The sequence below is a fragment of the Mus musculus genome, chromosome X (assembly GCF_000001635.26).
Source record: "Mus musculus strain C57BL/6J chromosome X, GRCm38.p6 C57BL/6J".
In the NCBI taxonomy this organism is placed as follows: Eukaryota; Metazoa; Chordata; class Mammalia; order Rodentia; family Muridae; genus Mus; species Mus musculus.
The window spans coordinates 152,322,032-152,342,993 of NC_000086.7; the positions used below are offsets into that span (position 1 = coordinate 152,322,032).

At 44.7% G+C, this 20,962-nt stretch overlaps 1 protein-coding gene and 1 long non-coding RNA gene across 4 annotated transcripts in view; both read right to left on the reverse strand.

The window, feature by feature from the left end:
• The window catches only part of Kantr (Kdm5c adjacent non-coding transcript), a 32,670-nt gene extending 27,208 nt beyond the window's left edge, over positions 1-5,462 (reverse strand). Inside the window, exons 1-2 of one of the 2 annotated variants that reach the window (NR_040270.2) lie at positions 5,379-5,462; positions 5,130-5,208 (exon numbers count right to left, since the gene is read on the reverse strand). This is a non-coding gene — a long non-coding RNA (Kdm5c adjacent non-coding transcript). Of the gene's footprint in view, positions 1-5,129; positions 5,209-5,334 lie in introns of both variants that reach the window. The other variant, NR_040269.2, reaches the window with a different exon arrangement.
• A 9,357-nt stretch (positions 5,463-14,819) lies between these two features.
• Tspyl2 (TSPY-like 2) lies at positions 14,820-20,453 on the reverse strand. 2 transcript variants are annotated; one of them, NM_029836.4, is made up of 7 exons: positions 19,509-20,453; positions 18,272-18,349; positions 18,055-18,166; positions 17,831-17,976; positions 17,602-17,696; positions 16,694-17,361; positions 14,820-15,534 (listed from the first exon to the last, which is right to left on the reverse strand). In NM_029836.4, the coding sequence occupies exons 1-7, from the start codon at positions 20,292-20,294 to the stop codon at positions 15,386-15,388; spliced, it is 2,034 nt and encodes a 677-aa protein (NP_084112.1). In that variant the 5' UTR covers positions 20,295-20,453; the 3' UTR covers positions 14,820-15,385. The 2 variants fall into 2 exon arrangements, with proteins under 2 accessions (NP_084112.1, NP_001345298.1); NM_001358369.1 differs by having other exon boundaries at positions 16,694-17,364.
• Between the last annotated feature and the right edge of the window lie 509 nt (positions 20,454-20,962).

A 20,962-nucleotide genomic window follows, 5' to 3' on the forward strand; every position in this document is an offset into this window, starting at 1 on the left:
AGGCTGCATAATAAGAAATACAATGAGATTTCTTTTTTGGGGGGGGTGGGGTGGGGAGGAAAGGGTTTATTTGGCTTACACTTCCATACTGCTGTTCAGCATCAAAGGAAGTCAAGACTGGAACTCAAGCAGGTCAGGAATCAGGAGCTGATGCAGAGGCCATGGAGGGATGCTCTTTACTGGCTTGCTTCCCCTGGCTTGCTCAGCCTGCTCTCTTATAGAACCAAGACTACCAGCCCAGAGATGGCACCACCCACAAGACTCCCTCCTTGATCACTAATTGAGAAAATGCCTTGCAGCTGGATCTCGTGGAACAATGAGCTTTCTTAATTACACTAAAAAGAGAATTAAACTTGGGACAAATTTGTGTTCAAGGAAAAGCATTCAGGTCCAAGGGTGAAGTCACAGGTGTGCACTATGATAAGGCACAGCCATGTAAAAACTATTGCCTTGAACTTAATATTAACATCCTTCTGTAACTCCCATTTTACGTAACATCTTATCTCTGAGGTGATTTTCTAAAGAACATTTTGTCTGAGAAGGTTTAAAAAGACCAAAGAAAATAAATAAAATTGTTGGTTGGATGGTTTGGCTTGGGGGGGAGTATGCCCCACCCATCCACCCACCCATCCATCCATCCAATGTATATGCCTGTTTCTCTGTACATACATTTGTAGATATATGTGTATATGTATGTAAGCATGTATAAATACTTGTGGAATATATGAGACGGGTGGTTGGGCCCAACAAAAATGTGAATGTGTTAATGTGCAAATGAGAATGTGAATGAGAATCTAAATGTATGTATGAATGTATATGTTTCTGTGTCCATATCTGCCTGTATAACACATCTTAGTTCTTTTTTTTTCCTTCCTCTCTGGTTCACAAAGAGTTAACCAGCCTAGCAAGAGAGGCTTCTGGCTGCCTGGACAGAAAAAAGGAGAAATGTACCCGCTGCTAGGCAACAGGTGTTAATTGCCCAAGCCAGTGGTTTTTAACCACAGAATAAGCAAGAAATTTTTTAGTAGGACATTTTAGAAGTTATCAGCAAGCATTCATTATAGCTAGAGAGCTCGAAGGCCAGAGACCACCAGTCTTTAAAGCTACCTCTGACACCATCAGTTTTTAAAAATATGTCCAATTCTGTGTCCTACTTCAAACCATTCCAGGCCGTTCTGGCTCCCAGCCAAAAACAAACAAACAAACAAACAAACAAACAAAATATTAGGACAAAATGTTACCATGTCTCTCCTGATATAACAACAAACATGTAACATATCTTCTGGTATGCATGCCTAAAATGCAGACCTTAAAACTAATATAATCACAACAAAACTTACACAAACCTGAATTCTATCAAATAACTAGCCAGGATACTTAGAAAAATAACAAATTCATCTAAGAGTGGTGGTATTCCTTTAATCCCAGCACTCAGGAGACAGAGGCAGGTGAATCTTCGTGAGTTTGAGGCCAGCCTGGTCTATATAGAGAGTTCTAGGACAACCAGGGATAAGTAGAGAGATTCTGTCTTAAAAAACAAAAAGAAATACAAAAAAAAGACTAAAAGAACTGTTCCAGATGAGGAAACATGACTGAATGACAATTATCTAATTTGGGTATTTTGACTGAAGTATATATTGAAACTCTTCCAAAAAGTTTAAAAATTCTGAAAACTCAGGCTGGAGAGAGATCTTGCAAACCACCTGTAACTCCAGTTCCAGAGAATACTATGCCCTCTTCTGGCCTCTGTGGGCAGTGCATTCACATGTCAGCAAAACACATAAAAAATAAATATATCTTTTTAAAAATATGAAAACACAGTCAGGCAGTGGTGGCGCACACCTTTAATCCCAGCCCTTGGGAGGCAGAGGCAGGTGGAGGCAGAGGCAGAGGCAGGTGGATCTGAGTTTCAGGCTAGCCTGGTCTACAGAATGAGTTTCACAACAGCCAGCACTACACAGAGAAACCTTATCTTGAAAAACAAAACAAACAAAAAATGAAAACATAGGGCTGTAGAGATGGCTCAGAGGCTGAAAGCACCTGTTGCTCTTTCAGAGGACCTAGGTTCAATTCCCAGCACCTATGTGGTGACTCCCAACTATCCATAACCCCAGATCCAGAGGCCCGGTGCTCTCTTCTGACTTTTTTCTGCACCAGGCACACATACAGTGCATGTACATACATAACGGCTGAATACTCATACATATGAAAAAATGAATAAATCTAAAAAAATAAAACTAAAAAAACTTTCTGAAAACAGGGTTTGGATATAGCTCAGTGGTGGAGTGCTTGCCTAGCATGTGAGAGAACATGAGTTCACTCCCCAGCACTGAAAGTAATCAGAAAACAAAAACAGGGTTAAAAAGAAAAGAAAGAAAATACGTGGAAAGGGCAATTAGAATCAAGGATACCTACTCCCACCCCTCACACAGTGGAGTATTAGAAGGCTACAAGGGTGGGCAAGAGTGTTCAGTGGAAAGCCAGATCACTGCTCAAGTCAAAGAGTGTTTCGGGGTGGGGTGGGGATTTCTAACTGGCATGATTATTGGAGAGCCTTAGTGCCATTAGTGGGCATCTACTATCTCTGGTAGATGCCCAACGTTCTGCAGTACACCAGACAGCACCACATAGCAAAGAATTGTACCACATCCATACAACTTTAGATTGGCTCACCAAACCATTATTTAAGTTTAAAGAAGTCTGCTTATTCATTTCTAATTTATCCACGTGACCAACATTTAAAGAAAGCCTGTCAAGTACCAAGAAGTGTTTTAGGTACTACAGACCCATCAGTAAGTAAAAAAAGAAAAAGACAAAAACCCGTCCCCTTTTCTAGAGCTTACAATTGAGTGGATAATTAGACAACAAACTACAAATACAATAGAAGTAAATAACATACAGCCATACACTATATAATGAAGTTATGGTCAACAATGGCCTGCTTAAATGACGTTCATCCCATAAAATTGTATCCTCTGTGATGTCACAAAGGTCTTAGTTTGAGTAAGCACTCTATATTTTTGCGCAATGACAAAATTACATAATGATATTTTCCTCAGGTTATATTCCCATTGTTAAGCAACACATAACTAACTGTACGATGTAAGAAGATGGAATGCAATGGGAACTAATAAAGTTGGGTTAGTGTTCAGACTAGAATGGAGTTGTTAAGCAGGATCTTCATGGTAGATCTCAACAAGAAAATGACAACAGAAACCTGAAGTGAGGGAATGAGATCTGTGGATAATCTGGGGAAGAGTATTTATTTGAAAGGGAGGGGAAGGCCTAATACATTGAAATAACCTTAAGGAGGCTATTATAGGTGAAATGGAGTAGGAGGGCAGAGTGGTAGGACATAAGGCTAGAGGAGTTACTAAACAAGGATATTCATTTATACTCGCTTTTTTAGAAATCTAGCAACCAAACAAAGAGACATATACATACACGTTCTTTTGTTTAGAACTTTATGAAGAATTACTCATCATTTATGGAAAAGGAACTATATCCTATATATGGTTTCTGAGTCACCACTCAATCAATACACATGTAGCTGTCACATGTACAAGTCAGATACATGAAATAATGTGTAAAATTATTTCTTTTAGTGAAGTTATATCAAAGCATTTACGTATTGAAGTGCATACTGTTTTATTATACATTGTTCTTCAGCCCCAACACTCAGGAGGCAGAGTTTGAGGCCAGCCTGGTTTACAAAGTGAGTTCCAGAACAACCAGTGCTGTACGTAGAGAAACCCTGCCTTGAAAAACAAACAAAAAAATTTCTCTATTATATTACAATTAAAATGTCATTATAAGCTGTGGGAGGATTGTGTATGCAGAGTCTACTTTTTATGCTCTTCATTAAAAAATAGTGAAGGAGGCAAACTACACATTATTAAAATAGACTATTGGGTCTATAGTTGTCAGAATGACAAAGGTATAGCAAGAATATGGAAAAATTAGCATAGGAATGGGAAGAGAGTTGTGATACTTGACAGGGAGTTTCAAAATGTCTGATCTAGAAGAACTCCTAGATAAGGACAGAAAAGATGCTCAGGCCTACAAGGGGATATAATTAGAAGATCCTTGGACTATCTGTGGTGACCAACATTACATAATGGCTATTAAACTGTTTTGTAGCCCTGGTGGTGGTGCATGTCTTTAATCCCAGCACTCAGAAGGCAAAGGCAAGCTGTTCTCTGTGAGTTCAAGGCTATCCTGGGCTACAGAGTGATTTCTAAGACAGCTAGGGCTGTTACACAGCAAAACCCTTTCTTGAAAAAAAAACCAACAAAATAAAAATGTTTTGGTGGGGTTGGGGGGGGGCAAGACAGTGTTTTACATTGTAACCCAGGTTTACTTTGGACTCATTATGTAGCTGAGGCTGATCTTGAACTTGTGGCAATCCTCCTGAATGCTGTGAATGTAGTCATGCACCACCATCAAAGCTGGCTGAAAAGTAGCTTAATATAAATTTCTCCCCATCCTTGGTGTTTCTACCTGTTTAACAGAGAAGGCCAAGAAACAGAGACTCCTCAATGAGACTTACAAGTAGCTCAAGACCAGGCTCCAGTTTTGTGCCCTACCTTTGGGCCACTCTCATTGTTATATATATTGTACCTCCAACCACATTAGGGATAGGAAAGAGTTAGGTTCAGTGTGGAAAATGAGAGGACAGTAGCATTCAAAAAAAGGTCCAGTGGGGAGAGGGTCAGAGACAGACAAGGGTGAAAAAAAGTCAGAGACTAAGAGAATCAATATTCTTTCAATCACAATCATAATTATTTATTGAAAAAAATTTTAGGGACCAAGCATGCGCATTGGCTCAGGTAGAGACAGACCCCCATTTGGCAGATGATGAAACCAAGACCCAAATGAATAAAACGGATAGTTTAAAATTTCATAGCTGGTTTCAAGGGGTCAGGTAAGGATTAGGCCTCCTGAGTCTGGGATATCTTAGTACGTCTCAGAGAGAGAAAATGTTGGGTAGAGGCAGATATGGAGTCAAGACTAGAACACAAACAATCACGTGAGCAGCAGACCTGCACGAAATCTTTTCCCCAGAGACCGGGATTGGGAGGCTCCCAGAGGGTGGGCACGGGTGGTGGGTTCAAGAGGGTAATACTCACCTGGGTACCGTCTGGAGAGGATGCAGGGGCACTCGCCTTCTTTTTTTGCTACGCAAAGGATCCTCCACCACCCACGGACCTAGAGTCGAAAGGCCGCCCAGGTAAAAGCGCGCCAGGTCCCTCCCCACACGCGTTCTGGGCCGTTCTCTCCCCTCCCGCCGTTTTCTAACCCACCACCCCATCTTTACTGCTTCTCTTGGGATACCTCTAGTCTCCGTAGGGTCTAAGCTGCCGCAGGAGAATGGATACCTGGCCCACAGCAAGATCTCGCAGACACGCAGACGCTTCACGCAATGCTCCACCGAACCCTGGCAGGATAGCGATGCTCCACCACTTACCACGGGCTCCTCAGCTCCCATTGGAGGATTGCCCTCCTGCCTTCCCTGAGATTGGTTGGAATTGGAAGCACCTACGAAAACTCCACCCTCTCGAGGGTGTGATTGGCTTATGTGCCAGCCCTTCCGTTAACAACACTGGTCAGGAAAGGATTACTGCTCAGTCCTTTTGCAGGTCTAGAGGACTGGGCCTTCGGGGGTTGTTTGTTAAAACGCAGGAAACCCTAAACCAGGCTAAGCACAAATCACTGAATAGAATTATTACTTTCGTGATGTCTTCTTTCTTTCTGTAGCCACACTGCCTTTACACCGTTTTGCTTAGAGACACTGCGAATGTACTTCCAGTTTCCTATAGCTCCACACCCACTTGTAGGAGTTTCTGAGCTAGGTTTCTCGCTTTCCCTGTAAGCATTGTTCCTAATTCCATCCATGGAGAATAAGGTGATCCTACTTAGTAGCCCTGGCTGACTCGCCCTGTAAACCAGGCCTGCCTTTGCCTCCTGAGTGCTGGGACTAAAGGTGTGAGCCATTTATACCCGACAGATTTTATTTCATTTTTTAATTAGGTGTGGTCAGTCTTCACATAAAAGAAGCTATGGCCTAAAGAGGCAGACTCGATGAGGCATTGGTAGTACGATGGTGAGCACAGCTGCCTTCCAACGAGGCAAACTTAGTGGTCTGAAACTGTGCAACAATTATTTCGAATAAAATCCATCTCTCTTGTCTTCTAAAGGAAGGGAAGACAGGAAGGACCATTCTATTAACAAATCTTAAATTTGAGTAGCACAGATCCTCCAGGAGAGCCTGTGGGTGCAGCTTGGGGCAGAGAGGAATAACTTGGATGGGAATGAATTTACATCTTTGTTTCCCCTCTCTGTTTAGGAAATTTAGCATGTTTTCAATAAAGGACGTAATATTGGTGACTGTTACCAGTAGCAATCAGAGAGATTTGTCCATCACAGTATAAATTTGCAGCTCTTTCAAATATGTAATCTCTGAAATATATAATTAGTGCTTTAAAATCATGATAAGAGGGAGCCGGAGAGATAACTCCATGGTTACAAGTGCTTGCTGCTCTGGTAGAAGACTGGAGGTTAGTTGCCAGCATGAATGTCAGTTGCCTGTAACTCCTCCTCCAGGGTACCAGATATCTTCATCTGCTATGAAGACACCTTTGCATAGCACACATGAGTGCATGCACAGGAACAAATACACATATAAATAAAAGTAAAATAAATCTAAAATCACGATAATCATTGTAGTCTTTAAACCAAAGCATCCTATGATTTAATGGATTGATGAGCAATACATATATGACTCTAGCACATTTTTCTATTTTAATATTTCAATAGTTGGCTTTCTAAATTCTAGATGTGATTTTTCCAATTTTAAAGGATTTTTTTTTTTTTGTGAGAAGAGTTCTAGGTCACAAAAGAAATCAATGACACAGAAATTGAAATTGGCTCTTTAAGCTTTTCCCTTTCTTACTCTCTAGCCCTCCTTTTCCCTTTCCCTTCCCCCCTCTCTCCACGTGGCCATGGCCGGTTCCTCTCTCCTTCTACCTTCTCTCCTTTCTCCCTGTCTTTCTACAATAAAGTGCTAAAACAAAACAAAGTTAAACTTGATCTAGTAGCTCCAACAGGACAGAGACATATTTTCTTTTGTTTACTTGCTGTATTCCTATTAGTCTAGTATGAGGCACGTAGTTGGTACTCAATGAAATGTGTATTAACAAATACTTGCAAGAACAAATGCTGTTTTTGTTTTGTTTTTGGTTGGGGTCTTTGTTGTTGTTGTTGTTGTTTTGTCTTGTCACCTGAATCTAGTTTTGTCCCTGACAATCTGATTCTGTCTTCAAAAGTAAATGGCACTTTCATGACACCGGAAGATCTTGGGACCCTCACACCTAGTAGCAGGGCCCTTTCTTGCACAGGGCTGTAAAATGAAAAGTCCACCAAAACAAGTAGTTTCAATGTGAGAAGAAGCCCTGGGGAGCATGGGGCCCATCATTATTCATCCTCCTGGTTTCTGTTTATAGTCCTAGGTAATAATGCTCATGTTTTCTGATGCTTGCTATATGCTATATTTTAGAGCTAGGTTTGACTTTGAAAACATTCTAACTGGGCTAGAGAGATGGCCCAATGGTTAAGAGCACTGACTGCTCTTCTGAAGGTCAGGAGTTCAAATCCCAGCAACCACATGGTGGCTTACAACCATCTGTAATGAGATCTGATGCTCTCTTCTGGGGTGTCTGAAGACAGCTACAATGTACTTACATATAATAAATAAAATAAATCTTTTTAAAAGTAGCTACATCTTATCAAAACAAAACAAAACAACATTCTAACCTTCCTTTTGAAGATCCAGGCTGAGAAAGGAGGGTACTGGTAACAAGATGCCACTCTGGGTGAAGAACTTTCTCTTGTTCCATACTTCATCTCAGAGCATGAGCACTTTGGCCAACTGTGTTAGACCCAAAATGGGCATTTAAGTGTGTCCCACAAGACCAGGGTCCTTTTGGGGGTAAGGTGGCTAAAGAAGAGCCTCAAATGCCATAATGAAGTGTGGTGGATTTGACTTGTGGGGAGAATATGATGCAAGACTAGACTTCAAAGACTAGCTTCATGCTTGCTGACAGGAGCCTGGTATAGCTGTCCCCTGAGAGGCTCTGCTAGAGCCTGACAAATACAAATGCAGATACTCACAGCCAACCATTGGACAGAGCAACAAGGTTCTCAATGGAGGAGTTAGGGGAAGAACTGAAGGAGCTGAAGGGGTTTGCAACCCCATAGGAAGAACAACAAAATCAACTAACTGGACCCCCCCCCAAGCTCCCAGGGAGTAAACCAACAACCAAAGTGCATACATGGAGGGACCCACGGCTCCAGCTGCATATGTAGCAGAGGATGGCTTTATCTGGCATCAATGGGAGGGGAAGTCCTTGGTCTTGTGGATGCCTCAGTGTAGGGGAATGTTAGGATAGTGAGGTAGGAGTGGTTGGGTGGGTGGGGGAGCACCCTCATAGAAGCAGGGGGGAGGGGAAATGGGATAGGGGGTTTGAGGAGAAGCCAGGAAGGGGGATAACCCCCCTTTTTAATTTTGAAATATAAATAAATAAAATAACCAATAGAAACAAACAAACAAGCAAAATATCCCAAAGACTAGCTTCAAAGCTAGACTCAGTACTGAGATCTTGGACAAGTTGCTACCCCTGAGCTAATTCTCCCTGAATAATTGGGCTAAAGTAGTAAGTGGGAGGATTGAGACCTGTGAGAGGGGATGAGGGAATTACACCAGTTAGGACAGATTGAGGCAAGAGGAACTAGGCTTGCTCCCTGTTGGACTGACAGCTATTGCTGCCAAGCTGACTTCCTTGCTGGTCCACTCCAGGGTCTTTGCTCCTGAGATCTCCTCTACTCTTCTCCCTTTCTCTTCATACATACATGCTCACTGGGACTGGCTTCAGATAGCTCAGGGAGTGGATATATATATTTTTTTAAATTCTTTTTTAAAATTTTATTTATTTATTATTATTATTTTGGTTTTTCGAGACAGGGTTTCTCTGTATAGTCTTGGCTGTCCTGGAACTCACTCTGTAGACCAGGCTGGCCTTGAACTCAGAAATCTGCCTGTCTTTGCCTCCCAAGTGCTGGGATTAAAGGCGTGCGCCACCACTGCCCGGCATTTTTAAAATTCTTTAATCTTTTTTTTTCTTTTCTTTTTTTTTTTTTTTTTTTACAATCCAGTCTTTATCCCCCTCCCAGTCTGCTCTCTGACTGTTCCACATCCAATACCTCCTCTCCCTGATAATTCCTTATTTTTTAAGCATGGGCTGCACTTAACTTTTCTTCAGAGCAGGGACAAGGGAGCAAGAGTAACTTTAGAGTAGAGAAACCTGGTAGACATCACCTTGGCCAGGGGATCAACATTAAAATCTATAATGATGTCATATTGATAGCTATGTATCTTTGATGTGATATGATGAAGAGGGCATGTTATATTTGTGGTCTTCCTCCCTTAAACCCATTATGCCCTTTAAAAAGTAGAAAACAGGGCTGGAGAGATGGCTCAGCAGTTAAGAGCACTGACTGCTCTTCCACAGGTCCTGAGTTCAAATCCCAGCAACCACATGGTGGCTCACAGTCATCTGTAATGAGATCTGATGTCCTCTTCTGGTGTGTCTGAAGACAGCTACAGTGTACTCACACACATAAAATAAATAAATCTTTAAAAAAGTAGAAAATATCAGATAATTCTCACTCAGAGGACATTCTACCAAATATTTCTCTGGTGTTGACAACTCCAGGGCATCAAAACCAAGGAAACTCTGAGAAAGTGCCATAACCAAGAGGAACCTAAGTAGATATGATGCTTAAATGGAGTGTGGTATTCTGGATGAGAACTAGAGACAGAAAAGGACCATAGATTAAAACTAAGGAAACCTTAAGAAGATAGAGACTTGGGAAAATCATAATGTGTTGGTGATATTGGTTCTTTTTTTTGTTTTGTTTTGTCTTTTTGTTTTTCAAGACAGGGTTTCTCTGTGTAGCCCTGGCTGTCCTGGAACTCACTCTGTAGACCAGGCTGGCCTTGAACTCAGAAATTCGCCTGCCTCTGCCTCCTGAGTGCTGGGATTGCGCCACCACTTCCGGCTGATATTGGTTCTTTAATTGACTAATGTGAAATATAAATGATAAGAGAAACTGCTGTGAGGTACTCCAGACTCCTCCAATTTTTCTTTCTTTCTTTCTTTCTTTCTTTCTTTCTTTCTTTCTTTCTTTCTTTCTTTCTTTCTTTCTTTCTTTCTTTTTTTTTGCAGTATTTCTTTCAAGTCTAAAACTTATACCCATGGAAGGAGTTACAAAGTTCGCAGCTGAGACGGAAGGAATGGCCATCCAGAGACTGTCCCACCCGGGGATCCATCCCATAAACAACCACTAAACCCAGACACTATTGCATATGTCAGAAAGATTTTGCTGACAGAACCCTGATATAGCTGCCTCCTGAGAGGCTCTGCCAATGCCTGACAAGGACAGAAGTGGATGCTCACAGTCAGCTATTGGATGGATCACAGAGCCCCCAGTGGAGGAGCTAGAGAAAGTACCCAAGGAGCTAAAGGGATCTGCAACCCTATAGATGGAACAACATTATGAACTAACCAGTACCCACCCCAGAGCTCGTGTCTCTAGATGCATATGTATCAAAAGATGGCCTAGTCGGCCATCACTGGAAAGAGAGGCCCATTGGTCTTGCAAATTTTATATGCCCCAGTACAGGGGAATGGCAGGGCCAAGAAGTGGGAGTGGGTGGATTGGGGAGCAGGGCAGGGGGAGGGTATAGGGGACTTTTCAGATAGCACTTGAAATGTAAATGGAGAAAATATTTAATAAATATAAAAAAGATCTTTAAATTAAAAAAAACTCTCCAAATTCCTCCACTCCACCCCACTCTCATCTGAGGTACAGATAACCCTGCTTCCACACTGCTTTCCTTCAATGCTCCTGACAATCAGCAGAGGGCATTTTTTAAAAGGCAAATTTGAGGACGCCGGCCTGCAAAATAAGGCCGTCAATGCATAGTTTGGGAAATATATTAGAAAAAAAAAACCCCACTAGGCTATTCACTTAAAACACACCTCTGGGGCTATGGTTTAATGGTTAAGAGTATATATTGCTTTTCCAGAGGACCAAAGTTTGGTTCCTAGAGCACAACAGGATGCCTTTTTGCATTCTTGGATACCTGCACTATCCTATGCGCGCGTGCGCGCACACACACACACACACACACACACACACACACACACACACACAATTTAAATAGGGGGCTGGAGCGATGTTCAGTGGATGCAAGTGTTTACTGCTTTTGCAGAAGCCCCAAGATCGGTTCCCAGCATTCAAATGGCAGCTCACAACCATCTCTAACTCCAGTTCCAGAGAATCTGACGTCCTCTTCTGATCTCTGAGGGCATCAGGCACGCAAGTGGTACAGACACATAATACATACATGCAGGCAACGCCCCCACACACTCAAAAATAAATAGATCTTAAATAATAAAAATATTTAAAGCTTAGTCATCATTATGATCGAGTGTATATGGTAAACATTTCTGGTGTATGTTTTAGCAAAGTTACTATATCTCAGGTTTAGCACTCTGCAGTCTTTCCAAGGTCTCCTAGATTAAAACTTGCCTTTCAGATGGCCGGCTCTGAGCCTATCTCACCACGCAGCTACAAAGCAATTTCTTTTCTATTTTCTGTTATCTTCAATGCAAACTCCATGACCCAAGCCATCTTTTCTCCTGCCTCCCCCAGGACAGGAAGGGATCCTGCCCCCTGCCCGCCTCCCAAGCACTTCTGCGTGACTCGGTAATGCTGTCTAGACTGCTGTCGTGACTTTTTTAAAAAAAAAAAATATACGTGAACAAGAAAAAATGGCTCCTCAGAAGTCAAAATATCACTATTTGCAGATGATATGATAGTATATATAAGTGACCCTAAAAATTCCACCAGAGAACTCCTAAATCTGATAAACAGCTTCAGTGCAGTAGCTGGATATAAAATTAACTCAAACAAATCAGTGGCCTTTCTCTACACAAAGGATAAACAGGATGAGAAAGAAATTAGGGAAACAACACCCTTCACAATAGTCACAAATAATATAAAATACCTTGGTGTGATTCTAACTAAGGAAGTGAAAGATCTGTATGACAAGAACTTCAAGTCTCTGAAGAAAGAAATTGAAGAAGATCTCAGAAGATGGAAAGATCTCCCATGCTCATGGATTGGCAGGATTAATATAGTAAAAATGGCTATCTTGCCAAAAGCAATCTACAGATTCAATGTAATCCCCATCAAAATTCCAACTCAATTCTTCACTGAGTTGGCAAGGGCAATTTGCAAATTCATCTGGAATAACAAAAAACCTAGGATAGCAAAAACTCTTCTCAATAATAAAAGAACCTCTGGGGGAATCAGCATGCCTGACCTCAGGCTGTACTACAGAGCAATTGTGATAAAAACTGCATGGTACTGTTACAGCAGCAGACAGGTAGACCAATGGAATAGAATTGAAGACCCAGAAATGAATCCACACAGCTATGGTCACTTGATCTTTGACAAGGGAGCTAAAACCATCCAGTGGAAAAAAGAGCATTTTCAACAAATGGTGCTGGCCCAACTGGTTGTTATCATGTAGAAGAATGCGAATCGATCCATTCCTATCTCCTTGTACAAGGCTCAAGTCTAAGTGGATCAAAGACCTCCACATAAAACCAGAGATACTAAAATTTATAGAGGAGAAAGTGGGGAAAACCCTTGAAGATATGGGCACAGGGGAAAAATTCCTAAACAGAACAGCAATGGCCTGTATTGTAAGATCAAGAATCGACAAATGGGACCTCATAAAATTGCAAAGCTTCTGTAAGGCAAAAGACACTGTCAATAAGAGAAAAAGGCCACCAACAGATTGGGAAAGAATTTTTACCAGTCCTAAATCTGATAGGGGACTAATATCCAACATATACAAAGAGCTCAAGAAGCTGAACTCCAGAAATTCAAATAACCCCATTAAAAATGGGGTACAGAGATAAAAAATTCTCAACCGAGGAATACCGAAGGGCTGAGAAGCACTTGATTTTCTTTTTTTTCTTTTTCTGGAGCAGAGGACCGAACCCAGGGCCTTGTGCTTGTTAGGCAAGCGCTCTACCACTGAGCTAAATCCCCAGTCCCTGAGAAGCACTTGAAAAAATGTTCAACATCCTTAATCATCAGGGAAATGCAAATCCAAACAACCCTGAGATTCCACCTCACACCAGTCAGAATGGCTAGGATCAAAAATTCAGGTGACAGCAGATGCTGGCGTGGATGTGGAGAAAGAGGAACACTCCTCCATTGTTGGTGGGATTGCAAGCTTGTACTCTGGAAATCAGCCTGACGGTTCCTCAGAAAACTGGACATAGTACTACTGGAAGATCCAGCAATACCTCTCCTGGGCATAAACCCAGAAGATGTTCCAACTGGTAATAAGGACACATGCTCCACTATGTTCATAGCAGCCCTATTTATAATAGCCAGAGGCTGGAAAGAACCCAGATGTCCCTCAACAGAGGAATGGATACAGAAAATGTGGCACATTTACACAATGGAGTACTACTCAGCTATTAAAAACCATGAAATTATGAAATTCTTGGGCAAATGGATGTATCTGGAGGATATCGTCTTGAGTGAGGTAACCCAATCACAAAAGAAGTCACTTGATATGCACTCACTTGATAAGTGGATATTAGCCCAGAAACCTAGAATACCCAAGATACAATTTCCAAAACACAAGAAAATCAAGAAGGAAGAACAACTCGTGGATACTTCATTCCTCCCTAGAATAGGGAATAAAATATCCATGGAAGGAGTTACAGAGACAAAGTTTAGAGCTAAGATGAAAGGATGGACCATCCATAGACTGCCCCACCCTGGGGTCCATCCCATAATCAGCCACCAAATGCAGACACTATTGCATACACCAGCAAGATTTTGCTGAAAGGACCCTGATATAGCTGTCTCCTGTGAGGCTTTGCCAGTGCCTGGCAAATATAGAAGTGGATGCTCACAGTCATCTATAGGATGGAACACAGGGCCCCCAATGGAGAAGCTAGAGAAAGCACCCAAGGAGCTGAAGGGGTCTGCAACCCTGTAGGTGGAACAACAATATAAACTAACCAGTACCCCTAGAGCTCGTGTCTCTAGCTGCTTATGTAGCAGAAGGTGGCCTAATTGGCCATCTTTGGGAAGAGAGGCCCCTTGTATTGCATACTTTATATGCCCCAGTATAGGGGAATGCCAGGGCCAAGAAGTGGGAGTGGGTGGGTAGGGGAGCAGGGCGGGGTAGCGGGGCTGGGGGTGGGAGGGTATAGGGGACTTTTGGGATAGCATTTGAAATGCAAATGAAGAAAATGTCCAATAAAAAAAAGAAGGAAAAAACAAAAAAAGAAAAATAGCTCCTCTAACCCAGCTCGAACTAAGCTTGAAAAGATGGTTTGACGCACTGTAAATGAATAGATGAATCACCAAATAGATGGTCTAGGCCGCAGGATCTGTCTGCGCATGCGCCATAGGAAAGGCGTGGGATGCTCTTTTCTTCCTAGCTGGGTTTCTTCGGTCTCGGAGCGTGGGTGCTGGGGGGGGGGCGCCCCCTCAACCTGTCCAGTCATTGGCTAGGATGGCCCGCATTGCTTTGACGCAATGCTTCTGCAGTCTCGCGGAGCTCCACTCCGCCAGTGAAAACGTTTGGTACAACCATGGTGCTGGGGCGGCTCCTCCAGGCTTAGCGACGGCGCACCCAGGCGGACAAAAGACTCCAAGAGGCACTTTGAATTTGCTCAGTTTTATTAGGCTCGTTGAGGGTCACGGGGAAAGGGGCGGGGCTTCTGGGGAGCAGGAATCCCACAAAGGCGAAGCTGCCTTGCAAAGACACTGAGGCGGGCTAGCAGTCAGGGCTGTTGAAGGGAAGAAAGGAGTTGCAGAGTAACTCTGGAGAAGGGGTAGCAGAGTCTGAGGCCACAGTGCAATTGTGACGAAGGTCACAGCGGCCCTTCTCGCTTAGAGATAGGATGTCCACGCAGCACGGAGAGAGGGGCTTGGGCCTAAGCTCACGAGAAGGGGGCTAGAGGGGCCCTGACCAAGGCATCACAATAAATAAGATTAGCAGCACACAGAAGCCTGCAGTGGAGGAGGGCCGAAGGGGAGCGTGGTCCCTCCTCCAAATAAGAACTCTGCAATTACTAAACCATAAAAATAAACTTTAAACCCGTGTAATAAGTCTGTCTCCCCCCAGAAGTGCAATATGGGGCCGCACAGCCCTAGCTGAAGAGGAGGGCAAATGGGAGAGGGCATAGGGGTATATATAGAGAGCCCCTAGAGGGCAAGATGTTTATCCGATTTTCCCTTTCTTCCCCAGGCTGGCCCAAGCTTTTGGGACCGGCAGCACTTCCTGAATATCAGAATCTTCGGAGTTCACCTCACTTCTTTCCTCCCCATAGATTCGCTCATCTTCATAGCTGTCCTCACTTAGCTGGCTGGCTGTGAAGGAGAGAGGAGGACACAGGGGAAGGTAGTTGGATACCCCTTGAAAAGTGAACAGAACAAAATGGCTGTGGCTTTTGAGGGCTGGGGACCACTAGTCACCAGTGCCTCTGTTTGGGACAGGGAGGAAGGGGAGATAAAGTGCCATTGAGATTGTGCTCATATCCAAGGTTAGAAGAGGGAGGGAGGGAGGGAGGCAAGACAGCAGGGCATTCATCTTTGTCAGATCAAAACTGATACATTCCCCTTTCTCCTGCTCCCACACTCCTCAAAGTGCTTCTGTTTCTGAGTGAGGCCTTGGCTTTTTACTTATTACTTTTTGCACCTAGTGTGACCCAAACATAGGCTGTAGTCTGCCTTCTTCAGTCTTGTTCCCCATCCCCACTCCACTCCAGAGCTAGGCAGCTCTGCCTCCAATTTTTGGAGAAAAGAGATGGTGTCAGATGGGAGGCAAAGAGGACTGACAATTCCCTTAGTTTCCCCAGCCTACCCCAAAATGTGTGTCTGTGGATCCTCCCTTCTGCACACTTTCACCCTTAGTGCCTTGCTTAAACCTTCAGACGTGGCTGGTTTTCCTATCTCTGCCACCTACCCCTGGGGTTCACCTCTCCTTTGTCTGCCCACAGCCAGGTTCAAATGAGTTCTTTTCCCAGTCTTCCAGATCAGAACTAAACCTGGGAGTCAATTTAAATATTGCATTAGCCCTCAGACTTCCATGTGCAGTCTTTCCTAAGCAGTTTCCCAAATGTATACAGTGTTGGACAAAGAACATGTTTTGTGGTCAAGAGGTCTGGGAAATGTGGAGCTCTGCAAAGTGAAATAGGGGTTTTAAAGGCAGGATTCTTAGAATGTGTAGAGGATATTTATGTATTATTTGCCTAACACATTTGATCAACAATGAATGAGTGAAGGGTCCTCTGATAATCTTGGAAGCCTTGCCAAACATTGTGTCGCTAATCCATGCCATGGAGAAGGCTCGACAATAATGGTACCTCCTTCCCCTAGCTCTCCCTCTCCTTTCCCACTCCTTGAGGTAAAATTAACTGCCCTGTCCTCTGACCGGAGAGAACACACAGTGTTTACCTCACCACCAGTTGCCTAAAGAAACCTGGGTGTTCTCAGAAGAGAAAGGAAGGGGGAGGGGCCTATATCTCACCTTCCTCACTGGTCTCTTCCTCTTCTTCAACTGAGTCTTCAGAGATGAGTTCTACCTCCTCCTCATAGTCATTCTGGTTGGTGCGGTTATCCAGAGCCTTGTCAAAGACTTCAGGGCCATTCTTATAGTATCTAATGTCCCTGTCATCATCATCACTGCCCTCATTGTCATCATCATCATCATCACTGCCCTCATTGTCCCCCTCATTACCATCATCATCTTCATCATCACTGCCCTCATCTCCATTGTCACTATCACTGCTGTCCTGGATATTAGTAACCTGCTGGTTGTCACGTAGGGTTGTGTTATCACCATCAGCTTTCTCGCTGTTGGAATCCTCACTGTCATAGGTATTCTTTTCCTCTGGGTCATCACTGTTGTCATCTGGATTTGCGGCAACGCTCCCTTTGTTGTCAGTGATCTTGGTGTTGTAGCCTTCACTGTGGTCAGGATTCTCACTGTCGCACAGGTTCTCATTGGCATCGGTCACCTCATTATCAGTAGTCTCGAAGTAGTCGGTGGTCTCCATGAAGTCAGAGATCTTGATGTCGTGAATGGTCTCATTGTCAGTGATCTCATCAATTTCTGAGATGTCACTGAGAATGTCTTCAATTGCATAATGGTCATGAGCATCTTCCATGATCACCATTTCATATTGATTCTTGGCTCTACTGTGGGCAAGTTTAGAACTTAGTATAATGTTATTGGGAGTAAGGTACTAGGATTTCTAAGAATGGGGGAAAGTCCCATTGCCACTTCTGGGGATCATTGCTCATTTGTAAACAAGGTATTCATTGGATTACCTCAGTGGTCCCCTGTGTCTCTATAAGTCCTGTGCAACACTAGGTTAGTCTCTGCCCTATTTAAAAACAACCCCCCAACCTCTCAGGCACCATTTCTCTCATCACCTTTCCTTTCCGTGTTGCTTCTTTCTGCTTGATCTGTAGCCACCTCGTCTCATATAGTAGCGTACTGGGTTAACCCACAGGTCGTTCTTGATGATCTGTTGAGGGGTGGGGAGGGGGAGAGTGAAAAGGAGTTCAAGGAGTTTAAGTCCTAGAACCCACTCACAATTTCTCAGGCACCCAGGGACAAGTCTTGAAAGGCTTTCCCTGGCAATGCCAGGAGGGGCCTCACCTCAGCAATTCTGTCAGCTTCTGGGAGGCTGTGATTGGAAAACCAGTTGAAGAAGCTTTCTCTGGTGTCATGGCTCCTGCGATTATAGGCCTGGGGTTCCTGGCCCCGGTGCCAACGTATTGGGGTAGAATGAGACACCAACCGGCCTAGAAGAGGAAGAGATACAGAAGGAAGGGGAAATGATAGTATAGGGGCCATAGGTTTATCCTGGGACTATCACTTACCTGAGCGGTTGCGCTGGAACTCCTTGACGATCACCATGTTTGTAAAGTATGGGTTTGTCTGGAAGTACAGCTTCATTTTGTAGCCCATGGAGATATGTCTGAGGTCCTGTACCTGCTCAGGGTGGGGTAATAGTGGTATCTATCCCTCCCAGGGCCCTTCCCACCCACCCCCTCACCTCCAAAGACCAGATTCCTTGGCTTTCTTCTTTGGCCTGACCTGAAGATTGGTCAAGTAGCGGAAAATGTCTCTGTCACGTTGGTTGATCAAGATTGAAATTCTGGGGTGGTTGAGGAACTGATGAGTGGAGCAGTTTAGGTCAAGGATTTACTGTTCAATGCCAGGGAGGGCAGAGCAAAACAGGCTGAAGCAAGGGGGGTCCTTCTGTGTTTGAGTGATGTCTGAGGAGTAGGTGAGTGCTTATGCAATGTTAAACCTCAGCATCAGGGAGCCTTGCCATGGTTCATATTTGCTGTAGGTCTAGATGCTAAGGGTCTCTGACCATGTCCATGTGATTCTTGTGCTTATGTTCACAGAATACTGTATGTCTGGGAGCTAAAAGCCCAAGTCTAAGTACAGATACATTTGGTTACCGAGGACCTGCATTTAAATGTTACATGTATAGGTGTTGATGCTCAGTGTCCACATAATGGATGAATGCCTCTAGAAGTCTGTGTGCTTAGGCCCAGTTGCCTCATGTCTAGATATGGAAGTTATGTATCTGTATCTACTTGATACCCTGTGCCTGACTCCCGAGAGCCTATGATCATGTGACACTTTTTAATCATGGGCCAAGTGTTTATATCTATATAAATTCTACTAAAATGTGTGCATTTCAAATGTTGCATACGTGTTTCCCTGGGAATGAGCTCAACAGTCACCAATAGTGGATTGGATTCTTCCTGTTGTACCTTTCCCTTCATTTAACCACTTGAGCCTCACAACCAAGTGGTCTTTCTCCTGATTCTTCAGGGTTCCATCCCATTTCTACTCTCTCCCCTCTAATGGAGAGGATGGTAGACAGATTTGGGATTTCTAGGTATCTAAGCAGAGACCCAGGTTTATGGAGCCTTGTGTGGTTTGAGCACGCTTCCCGAAGAGCTTATGCGCCCTCCCTCCTTAGTCAGTTCATCACCTGTACTCCCCCCTCCTCTCCTCCTTTCTCTATCTGTTGCTCCGTTTATGGGCTGTGTGCCTTTTCCGTTACCCCTCCCTCTTTTATTGTCTGGGATCCATTTTCTTTTTAAATGTTGCAATGCTACTCTTTTTCCCTTCTGCAGTCTAGTTTTAGATGCGATTTTGCCCTCTTGCCATCCCTCTTCCACGCCTTCTAGAATCTTCTAATGGGGATTCATCATCCTCATCTCTGACCCTCCCCCACACCTCTTCTCTCTCTTCCACACATCTCCCCTTCAGTCATGGGCTTCTGGCCCATGCATACTGATGAGAAGGATACTGCTTTGACCCAGAAGCCTGGGATATGCTGGATGATGAGGTCTCTGCGCTCCAAAAAGGGCCTTCGCATCTGGATGAATTTGCGCTTGAGACGCAAGAAGGCCTTGCCTGCCTTGATGTTCACCGCCTCCAGGTCCATTTGAATGCTCTCCAGGGCCTGCAGTATGCTCTCCATCCTCTGGGCACTCCTCTCTCGGCTCTCCTTCGCCTTCCTCTGCTTCCTTCTCCTCCTCCTCCGACGCTGCCGCCTCCTCACACTCTCCTTGTCATCCTCATCCTCATCTTCCACTATTATGATAGCCTCCTCCTTCCTCTTCGGACCAACTAACATCTGGGGCCCCCACCCTCCTAAGCTACAGGTTTCTAGGGCCTTCTCTCCGAGGCTGCTGGGCTCTGCAACCTGAAAGTCAATTGCCAGGCTTCCCCCAGAGATTTCTGAAGATGGGAGCGTTTCCATGATCCCTGTGGAAGGGGCCTCCCCGAACCCTGACTCCATTGCGTGATCCCATCCGGGACTCTCAGCACTCAGGGTGAAATACGCGCGGATCCCCCCTTCCTCAAGAATGACATAGGGCAGTGGTGGGGGCAGCGTGGGGCCCACCCCCCTCATGTCAGCCAGCACCTGTGCAGCCTCGGTTTCTTCCTGGGGTCTCGGACGCTGCTGGGGTGGAGGCAGGGGCAGTCGCTGGAGCGGTGGGGGTGGCGGGGGCGGCAGGTCGCGCTGACGGGGTTCCGAGCTGCTCAGGCGGGGGGTCTTGGCCGGAGGCCCCTCGTCCGGGCGGTCCATGGTGACCGCACTCACAACACTGGCTCTGCGGCTCTCAGACAAGGCCGTAGCCACCAGTCACACTTGAAGCGGAGCCGCCACACCTCACGCGACCAGCTCTGCTCACCACCTCGCTCTGACGTCCCCTCCCACAGCGCCTGCCCCACTCCCACAGCGCCTATCGCCCAGGCCCCGCCCACTCCCTGGCATGGCGTCTGCTCTGCCCGCCATTGGCTGCAGGCCTCGGAGCTGGCGGTAGCGTTCCCTCAGCCCCTGCCTTCTCTCACGCAATCCGCTTGCCAACACTACACATCATCATTTTCTAATTGGCTCCCTTCGCGCCCACCAATCATCAGGCTGACTGCCCCTCAGTGATGAGAGGAAAACTGCGGGGCGATTGGCTATGAGGAAAGCTAGGGTAGGAGCCCCCTCACCCTCAGTCTTGCAATGTTTTAGCCAATGGGAAAAGTACCAGTGATTCTGAAGACCACAAGACTAGGCCCGGGGAGGGTGGCTGGGAGTGCGCAAGCACCAGGGAACGAGATGTGCTCAAATGAAATCAGAGAGCCTCGCTATCATTCTCCCCGCCCCACTCCCCCAACAACTACGCACTTTTAAAATCTGTCCCTTCCCCCACCAGTTTATGCCTGTGGGGTGAGCGCTGTAGCCCCTCAGTCGCAGGCTGCTTT